At 38.2% G+C, this 10778-nt stretch overlaps 1 protein-coding gene and 1 long non-coding RNA gene across 4 annotated transcripts in view; both read right to left on the bottom strand.

The window, feature by feature from the left end:
- Nucleotides 1-6828, bottom strand: part of LOC107675556 (sine oculis-binding protein homolog) — a 30759-nt gene extending 23931 nt beyond the window's left edge. For all 3 annotated transcript variants that reach the window (XM_016469954.1, XM_016469955.1, XM_016469953.1), the window contains exon 1: nt 6696-6828. In XM_016469954.1, the coding sequence (XP_016325440.1) occupies nt 6696-6791 (96 nt within the window). In that variant the 5' untranslated portion in view covers nt 6792-6828. The remainder of the gene's footprint in view (nt 1-6695) is intronic.
- A 212-nt stretch (nt 6829-7040) lies between these two features.
- The window catches only part of LOC107675585 (uncharacterized), a 23515-nt gene continuing 19777 nt past the window's right edge, over nt 7041-10778 (bottom strand). The window contains exons 3-4 of the long non-coding RNA XR_001632609.1: nt 9188-9191; nt 7041-7051 (exon numbers count right to left, since the gene is read on the bottom strand). This is a non-coding gene — a long non-coding RNA (uncharacterized LOC107675585). The remainder of the gene's footprint in view (nt 7052-9187; nt 9192-10778) is intronic.

The raw sequence follows: 10778 nt of genomic DNA on the forward strand, positions 1-10778 counted from the left end.
ACTTTCAGGAAAAAAGGTACAAAGCTGTCACTGGGGCGGTATCCTAAGGTACAAAAGATACTTTATTAACCCCTAAATGGTACATATTAGTACCTTTTGAAAGGGTACCAGTGACAGTTTTGTACCTTTTTTTTCTGAGAGTGTAGAGCTCACAGCAGAAAGCATGAACTCAGTTTAAAAATGAAAAAATGAGTGAAAGCCATGCAGACACATTTGATAATACAGCTGGGATGGAAGTATTCAACCTCGCTGTGATTTTCCCCCTTTTACCCACACCTGTTCGTGCATGTATCTCAGACCCCTCGAACAGACCCTTGCTCTAAACCCTCCTCTGGTTACTTTATACCACATATCAAATTTAGCTTTGATTCCACAGAACCTGATCTTGACGCAAATGTTTGGGGAAAAGTTTTGTTTTGTCTCCATGGCTTTGCTGTTTCCTGTTTTTCATGTTACATGGGGCGTGACACACGCACATTGTTCATCTGCTCCTTTTGCATATGCATGGGATCACCGCCCTTAGCTGTGGCGGTGTCTCTGCGGTCTAACTGTATGGGGTATCTGCATGGGGTATCTAGGGCACCTGCATGTGTCTGGTGAAGATGTATGGGATGTTGTTGTATGGATGCAACCGCATATCCAGGATTAGGGAAACTAAAAGTAATAATTTAAGAACTAATTTTTGAAAGATCAATATTAATGGACCACTATTTTGAATTATGCACTCTTAAAAATAAAGGTTCATTATTGGCATTTGTGGTTCCTGGAAGAACCTTTAATATCCATGGAAACCCATTACACAAAAGGTTCTTCAGATTATTAAAATATTCTTCACACTAAATGGTTCTTTTAAGAACAGTTCGCTCATTTCATGGAAATGCTGCAAAATAGCCATTTTTGAATCCTTAATGTCTCAGCTTTGACATTAAGGATTCAAAAATGCTTCACAGCTTTGCTTGTATAGGGGATTTTTTAAAGAATATTTTTCTAGGGTATGATCTATTAAATTATCTTTCATGCAACAATATGTAAATGTTTTAGCTAAACTCTGAACGTTTAAAGGGGTCATCCGATGCCCATTTTTCACAAGTTGATATGATTCTTTAGGGTCTTAATGAAAAGTCTGTAACAGTTTGGTTAAAATTTCTCAATGGTAGTGTAAAAAACAAAGCACTTTGAATTACCATTGTGTACGAAATGTGCTATATGAATAAACTTGCCTTGCCTTGCCTTGCCTTCCTCTAGTCATAATGGCATGGCAGGTCAATTCCAAAGGTCATCATCGTGGGCCAAATTTAGCCCGCAGGCCCTAGTTTGTGCATCTCCAATTTAAACACTATTAAAAATAGAGCAAAGCTTTTAAAGTGAAATCAAATAAATTAAAGCTAATCTACCCTTTAAATCTATAATGAATGTTTTAAGTGTTTTTTTATTTTATGCACAAATGCATGCACATGTAACCATTACAAAACAAGTTTAGAAAACACCGTTACAAAGCGCCGAGGAAAATCGACAATTTAAAACATGATGTGCATGACTGCTGTGTGTTAGTCTTTAATAAGTGCTGCCGATCAGCTTGAGTTCTGTCAAATGCTCTGAGTTCTGCACTAAATGTTACTCCATACACATAATTGCAATCTGAAATTCCCTGCACTCCTCCCCTTCTGAAGGCCGCCCGATATACACATGCTCTGATAAAACCAAAAAATCACTATGAAAAAAAATAGATAGAGAGAGAAAAATACTGTGCTTCCTCTCTTGTAGAGGCTAAATGAAATCGGAAATGTTTGGAGAGAATGATTTTCATGGTAGACTGGAACATCAAGGAGAAACGGTACAAGATATGAGGCAGCAAATCTCATTCCCTCTCTGCCGCCTTCCCTCTCTGTTTGCCGTGATTGTGACGGCGGAGGGAATCGGACACCCTGCGCACAGTAACAAGAGTAGGTCACTGTACACCATGATAAAATTCCCTCTTCCCTTCACCAACTTTCCTTCTGACCAACCTCTTTCCCTCTCTCTCTCTCTCCTGTGCTTCCTCCCTTATAGAGACTAAATGAAATCGGTAATGTTTGGAGAGAATGCTTTTCATGCTAGACTGAAAAATCAGTGAGAAAAGTTACAAGATACAAGCAGCAAATCTCATTCCCTCTCTGTTCGCCGTGATTGTGACGGCGGGGGGAATCGGACACCCTGCGCGTGGTAACAAGAGTAGGTCACTGTACACCATGATAAAATTCCCTCCTCCCTTCAACATGACCAACTGCTCTTTCCTCATCTCGCTCTCTCTCTCTCTCTCTCTCTCTCCTCTCCTCCCAACCCACACTTTTCCATTCCCTTCTTGCTTTTTTCTCTTCTCCCTCTCTCATATTGAATATCACTTTCTTTTTCTCTCTCCATACTCTCTCTCTTTCTTTCTCCCCCCCACCACCACTATGCTCTGCTTTCATTTCCATCTACCTTCCTTGATATCCGATCCGGCCTGCATTCTCAGCTTTCAGTTTTTACAGCTTAGGCTGCCTATTGCTGTATACATTCCTTTCTCCTCTCCCTCTCTCTCATCCCCCTCTCCGTCGGGGCAATCACCAGCACGGGGCTTATTTTACCATGCTACACATGAAAGCAGACAGAGATGAAGGCAACACTGTCAGACGTCTCTTCTGTGTATCTCTCTCAGAGGAATAATCCTCCACAAGGCCACATTGTGTACAATCTACCGTATCTCTCTGGTGCTTTCCTTTTGCCATTTTTCTTTTGTCTTATTTCTTGTAAGTAAGAGAAAAATGAAACAAAGAATTGCTTTAAACAGCACCAAAGCAAGGGACTCCTCATAGGCAGGGTGTGTGTGTGTGTGTGTGTGTGTTGGTGGAAATCTGATACGTGAGAGGGGGAAATTCATAATGCTCAGGTCTCAAGTTCTCACTGAGGCAATAAGAGAGAAGTGCAGAGTAAAACGCAGATGATATTTATACACACACGCTCTTTATGTGTTACAATATGCTTTGTTTGTGCATATCGGGAGTTATTTACATAGGTACCGACCCTCAAACAGGAAGTGACTGTGAGAAAAAAGAGTGAAGACTTTTCTTTCACCTTTAAAGAACAAGCCAGTCTGTGCTGAAACGCTACTGTCAGTCAACTATCGTGGGAAACTATCTGAGATCGGCTCGATTTGAGAAAGGGTTAAAGATGTTAGTAGATTAAAAAAAATACTGGGTGGATTTTTATCATTATAGGGTGGTTGTGTACACACACTGCCAACACACATTTCAGTTCAAACAACTTGTAAAAGTGCATGTAGCATCGGATGACCCCTAAAACAGAACATTTAATTATTCGGTTGGCTTGACATATGACAAGTATTAGTGTATAAGATCACAGTCAATCTCACACTTCATCACATAACTGCTTTAAAATACTCTTCATTATTCATTTTTGGAAAGAGGCATTTAATGTGTGGAATCCTATCAGAGAGATTGCAGGGTGAGAAGAATTGATGTGGGTGGTTGTCTGTGAAAAACACCTGTGCGCTTCAGGATAGCTGAGGCAATTATAATCATCATCTGTCAATTATTTGAAAAGTTCCCATGATGAAGCATATCAGTTTATATCAAAGTGAAATGCTCTGCCTTAGTCCACTATAGTACACTGCTAGATTAAGGGTGGACTATAGTGGGCTGGTACACTATAAATGACAAAAAAGATAAACCACAGAATTAATTTGTGTGAATAAACTGTAGTAGCCTACCACCGATTACCCAGCATGCTCAGCTAATTTGCTGTTGTTACCAAAGAAGGTGGCGCCTGATCAGCGGCAGTGTTTTATTATGGTGTATTTAGTATGTTGTCTTTTTTGTTACAGTAAATGATGTGTGCAATATTATGTGTATATATGTAAATACAATGTGATCTCTTATATAAGTGTAATTTTCAAGTTAATCATGCATGTTATAGGTGGTCTGTAAGATTAATATATATATATAAATATATTATATATTATATTTATATATTATATAAAAAATTAATCCCAAGGTGAATTGCTGCTGGATGCTGTCTGGAGAGTTTGCCGTAAAATAGTTGGGTGGGTTAAAATGTGGTGTCAAAAGCAGGGCAGAGGTCAGCTTCATCCACAGCCCTGTGGAAAAATGACAACTCTATGGATAAAATGACAGACTTGTGCCTGACTGGTATACACACAACACCCCTAACAAGGCCAACCCTCACCACAGACCTTTGGAGATGAGCATAGTAAATTACAGAAGAAAATAAAGACTAAACATTGTGTGACAGACTTAAAAGTATTCTGAGAAATCGCTGAATTGGGCACTAAATTCAACAGAATAAAGACGAGCAGTGCACAAGCTGTTATGTATAAGCAGTCTTTATAATGAGTTTTATAAGTCGCAGCCTACCTCACTCAGGTGACAGTTCTTCCAGCATCCTTCATCTGCCCAACTCCACCTTTATTCTTGCCATATTTTAATCTCCTATTTAGTAACCCAAAAGGGTATATTACAGCTTGAGTTGAGTTTCATCCACAAGCTCTCCATAAACTGACAGAATGCCAAATCTTTTTAACTTATCATGTATATATTTGATAATGCTTTTAATAGCACCCATTGTTCAAGCTTTTATTTGTTCTACTTTTAGTAAGAGAAGGGAAATGACTTAATGGAAAACAAGCAAAAAATTATTTCAGCAAATGGAAGATTTACACCATTTGAGAAGCAAGGTATTTGTTCCAATCCCTTTCTGTCATAAACTGACTGTATAAAAATTGATTCCTTATTAAAGGAAAGGTCAGCAGTGTGAAAGACAATGTAAACTTGTTACATAGGCAGAAATTTATTTTCATGTCAATTCATTGATAAAACAAGCTGCAGACAGAGGGAAAAACTTCCTCAAAACTCAAAATTGATTACAATTGCAAGTAATATTCACACGGATAATAAACTTTTGATGATGATGAATATTTTTCAATTTCTAAATTAAAATGAATTTTAATGTTCAAACACATCTAAGTGGTGTAATGGTCAGGGGACTGCAAAAATGAAAAAGGTGTCATGAAAAGGTTGAAATTCTTGAAACAAAATTTTCATTCATTTTTTTTATTATCATTTCTATTTTAAAAAGTGGTTTTGTTTTATTAAGTAATATTTGAAAAGTATTTGTCAGCCAAATCAAAGTCAATGATGTACCCAACATCCATGCAGTGGTTTTGTTGTCATTTGACATAAACAGGAAATGATATCACAGTGAGGACCTCTATAGTCCATAGACCCTGATGTCTTTTATTTTTATGAAAATGCAAGGTTATGTGAAGTCAAACAGAATAACCTGAATTAAACTTCCATATTCATGACTAAATAAAAGTACGATGATTGTAAATAAAACACTAAACATTACTAACAATAACTATCATAATATAATGACTGAATAATTAAGAGGGTTCAGGGCCCTCAAACCCCCAATAATTCACACCCCAGAATAAGTCAGTTTCTGTAAGGGCAGCATTGCATCCCTCTCTTATGTGTGTGTGAGTTACGTCAAACTTAAAGATCGGTGGTGTTTAAGGCGACTGGGGAGACGCACGCGTGTATCTCCGCTACAGGTCGATCAATATCTGTCAAATTTAGAGCCCCGGCGGACCCGTGAGCCTCACGCAGGTTTCGTCAAATAATCACTGGCACGAAAGAAAGCGAACGGAGCAAATTCACCAAAGACACACACGCGTTTACAGTGACCTAAACACGTTATCAAATTAATAATAACAATAATGAAATGCGTCCCTGTAAACCACGATTTTGCTATCAGAATAAATGTAACTTGATCTGATAAAGAGCACAGATAAATTCTGGCGTTTCCAAAACATTAGGCTGCATGGCAGCTGATGCAAACGCTTCAGACAATGAGCACCACAAAACCAGGAGACAAAGCGCCTGTGTGCGCCTTCAAAACTAACGCATGGCTTTCCTCAAACAGAGCAAAAAGTAAAATAATCTCCTTGCTCTTGAATAAACGAAACTACTGCATACACCAAATACCTCGAAAAGGCTTTTTAAATGTGCATTTGTCACGAGCAGACAGCGCTCAGTGTTGAACAGATGCACATCTGGAGGTACCAGCGCTTCCCATCAGAGAACAGCTGGACAGCTGTACCCTTCCAACATGCTTTCCGTTTCATTATTGAGTTTTACTCTATTCTGATGTTTCTGTGTTGTTTAGCAGAGTGATAGTAACGCGCTAGTAGTAGTAGTAACGCAGCAGTTTGACGCAGAGACTGACGCACTGGATTTTCCATCAACTACAGTGGAGCCAACAAGGGGATTTCACTCTAAACCATCTCGTGATGTGACTGTGGACATGTTATACTTTACGCGCATATGGGATAGAAACGCATATAAATATGTGTTTAAATAAAATCCATAACGCAATAAAAACAAAACAGATCATCTCAAGCACTGGAAAGCAAGACTAGAGTGGTTTGGAAGGTGTGTAAATTAAGCTCAATGCCGACCTGTTCTGCAACCCAGAAAAACAAATCTAAGTTAGCTGATTAACCCCAAACACACAGAGCTTGAATGAATCGGTTCTCTATATTCAGTCCGAGGGGGGAGCGGCGGTGCGCTCAACGCATCCAAAAATGACAAGCCTTTATGGGCGCCAGTGAGAGAGAGAGCGCACGCACAACCTACCTTTATCTCTGCGTTAATTTCCCTCTTCACGGGGTGAGCTGTCTTTCTGCTCCTCTTGTTTTCCGGAGGTCTTCCCTCTTTCTCCATCTCAGCCATGCTTTCTTTAAATCTCTGTCAATATTTGGGGGTATAACCCCGCGGGCGCACGTGTGTGTGTGTGTGTGTGTGTGTGAATGAGTGACAAAGACTATGTGTTACAAGTAAATGAAAGAGATGTATGCCTATATGATATAAGTCATACTAAAATTTAATGGGTGTCCCACTAAAATTGTGTCCCAAAAAAGCTCTTAATTTAGATTGTCTGGGGTATATTTTCAAACTCTCACTCTCACACAAAAAAATTTCATAGATCTGTACTGCAGCATGAGATACTGTAAATGAACAAAAAGTTCTTAAATCAGACTTAAAAAAACATTAAGAAAAATGCACTGTATAAAGTATGTTTTACAAGAAAATACTATGTTTTATCATTGTTACTTCTCATTTCTTTGTAATCATTTGTGAAATTAGTTAGCAATTTCTGAGTGACAATTGACAAAAAGCAAATCCCAATAATAATATATATATATATATACACACACACACACACACATATATATATTATGATAATTACAGCACCCAAAGGCTAAAGATAACAGACGACTCCAAATTTAAAGTATCTTCAAATCTTTTTATTTTTCTCTGTCCTTCTCCATCTTATACAATGCATAGAAAAAGACATTTAAGACTCAGTGATTCCTTTCCAGACTTCATAACACCCTAACATAGGAGACATGTTAATAGTGGTTTGCCTGTTGTGAATCTGTAGATGGATCGTACCAGAGGTTCAGGAATTTACAGTCCCTTCCCTTATGAGTGGTTTCATCATTTTTTTTTACTGGCACATGACGTTTGACACCAACAACAAAACATATGGGAAGCTTTTTTTTTTCTTTTGCTATTATGAATTTCATTTCATTTTTTATGTGCATTTAACATTATTATTTCACCTACTATCCTGCAACCCATGCATTTTGGAGTCACAACCTACTACTGTAGTTCAGATCCACTTTGGGGACATCTTGGAGTGCACACAGAGGTGCACCGGCAACAAACAAATCACATCATAATTCTCTTCATCACTTTTACTTCAGTATTAAGGTAAGGCTGCTCTCCGTGAATCAAACCTGAGGTTCTGTGAGGAAGATGGAGCCTAAAGGTCTGGACAGAAAGAGTTAATGCACTGTAAAGATGGAGATGAAAGTCACATAGACTGTTTTTTGTGCCTTGTTGTAAGAAAGAATAATTTGTATGTTTAACCCTCAATAAATTACTCTTTGTTTGCATCCTTCTTGTTTTCTCCATCTCCAGCCCACTGGCTAATTGGCTCTCAAGCATGGCACATGTAGGGTAGGATGGCACAAGAACTCCTCTGGATCAGACCAGAGGCCGTCGTCCTTGAGAGCGTATCGACGTCCCGTCCCAGATCACTAGCAGATGCGCGACGGCCTGAATGAGTGCATTGTTTAGCACACACAGCTCTGGCAGCCCCTGCCGAACATTAGTCCATGATAAACAGTTACATTCTAGCAGGGATACTGTTACCCCTCTTGATACTAGAGGAGGTGCTTCAGCCCGTTTCTCTAACAGGCCAAACTGTGTTTTCTCCAGCGTGGATTGGCTTTCACTCCGATTTGATTCTATAGCTCTTAGCCTTGTGTATCAAGTGCAGAGGAATATGGTTTGTAAACACAAGTAAGGCTCTAATATGCAATGACAAATAAGATTAGAGGATGGAATTTACATCTCTTGGGAAATGCCTGGTGGAAAAAGTGTGGTCATGAGACAACATCAGCCTTTTCTGTTCTCATTGTAATCCCTGATTGTTTATGTTGTGTGTGTATTGTATCCTCTGAAGTGTGTGTGTGTGAGAATGTGTGTGTTAGTGTGTCTCCATTTCAAAAAGATACTTATGGGATTTCTACAAGAGGGAAGTATTACAAAAGGAATTAAAAGTAGATGTAAAACAGCTGGATGCCGAATCCGTCACTGGTTCATGAAAAATAAACATTCGTTTTACAATCACAGGGGCAGATGAAGCTTTGAAAATGCAATATTCTCTCTGAAATGCCATTGTGTGTAAACAGTCTCATCCGACGTAGCATCATCTATTGGTTTCACATACGCACCACAACTTAATTCAGAAACTCACCTCGTATTATCTTTAGATGGGACTCGGATCACCCGCAGAGTCTATGCAAAATACAGCTCTCCTTTGAAACACACAACAGCCGCCAAATGGGTGTCAATCCTGCCTCTGCACAATCATTTCAGGAATTCAAAAAGTACAAAACTTTATTATTGTATCATGTATTATTATTATTATTACAAAACGACCGTTTGAAAAGTGCACACAAGTGGGGTTCCAGTGCAGATTGCTTTCAGTTGTTTAATAACCAGACAATTTTAATTTTACTTTGGATGAATTGTATGCTTCTTTAAATGAAGACAACCGCTCTTTAATTAAATAGGCATATGACAGAAATTCTGTTGTCCATATCAAGCATGAGGTTTCAATTCACATATAAAAGCCAAACATTCTATATGTTCTTTAGTAACTGGCTTACTGTCTGTGATGTTTTTCCCATGATTTCCTCTTTATGCACTGAGGTTTACCATTATACCACAAACTAGATACTATGGGTGAACAGAAACTTTCAAACATACCACAATAGCTTGCTGTCTTGGTTACCTCCAGTCTTATTGAAGACAACTCTATAGAAAGACAAATGTTGCTTGTGACGTTTTGGTTTGATTAAATTATTTTATGGAGCACAACAGACCTCTTAATTACGTGATGATTACAGCTTTAATTTGTTAAGTAATCATAAGTGACAACAATTGAAAGAATGACAAAGATTAGATCGAAAAGACAAATGAGCAAACACTGTACTGCAGCAAATAAAGAACGACAGGTGAATTGAATGTGGATACCCAAAAAGCAGAGCTGCAGGAATCATGTAGTAGATGGTTGATTATTTAGGCATTGGTATAATTTTATTGATTGCCATTAGAAAGACTGAGTGGAGGATTTGTAGATGCAGTAAACATCCATTTTTTTAACCTGTGGAGGTGTCTGTTGACAAATGAGCAGAACTTTATGCTAAACATTAAGTTTTGAACAGAATAAGGTAGAGGAGCGGCTGGCATATCAGAGATGTAATACTACTCAAGAAACAATTTCTAAGGCTGGTTTGGTTGCTGGTTTATGCACCAGATAGCCTAGTCTGATATCAAAAACCCAGAGACAGCATGAAGTGGGTGTGGAATGATCTGGCAATTCTCTGGAAGTCCTAACAGAAGGGGGAGAGTTTCATCGATCCTGAAATGAAAAGTTGTTAGAAGTGCCATTATATCTATGATGATGAGGGCATCTGTCAGAGTCTTATTGAAGTATAGACTTTTGGTAAATAACTTCTGAGACAGTTCGCTGTAAAATAGGTGAGTGGGTAATCTGACATTCATGTGCCATGTGTTATTGATTGAAGTAATGCAACCCAGTCTTAAATAGAAGGTCGAATTTATTACATTTCAAAGAGAGAGGAGACCAGAGAGACCCTTGATTTTTTCCCTTTCTGTCAGTCTCTCTCTATGCCCACAGCAGCATGAATGTCTACAGAATGAGGTGGTGTGGCATTGGGATTAACATTGCCAGAAAATTGCCAGTTTATTCCCTGTAATGAGCAACACTGTAAAAAATAAATGTAATTTTAGCTGTAAAATTTTGTAAAAACGCTACAGAAAAAAACTGTTAATAGGTTAACAGTAAGTTCCCGTACTATATACAGGGAAAAACGGTAAAAGATCTAACTAGACATTTCATGTAATTTTACAGTAAAATGCTGTTAATTGTACAGTTTTTAGAAGTAAAAAACAAACAAACCAATGTATAATTTACAGTCAAAAACTGTAAACTGATATTCCCAGAATTCCCTGCATGACACTCCACATTTGAAAGTATTTTGTTTAAATAATCATGTTTTTTTAATAGTTTTTGTTATTAGTTATGTATATTTGGGCTTTATGTTACATCTTCTGTTGTTT

Source organism: Sinocyclocheilus anshuiensis, unplaced genomic scaffold, assembly GCF_001515605.1.
Source record: "Sinocyclocheilus anshuiensis isolate Anshui unplaced genomic scaffold, SAMN03320099.WGS_v1.1 scaffold1097, whole genome shotgun sequence".
NCBI lineage: Eukaryota > Metazoa > Chordata > Actinopteri > Cypriniformes > Cyprinidae > Sinocyclocheilus > Sinocyclocheilus anshuiensis.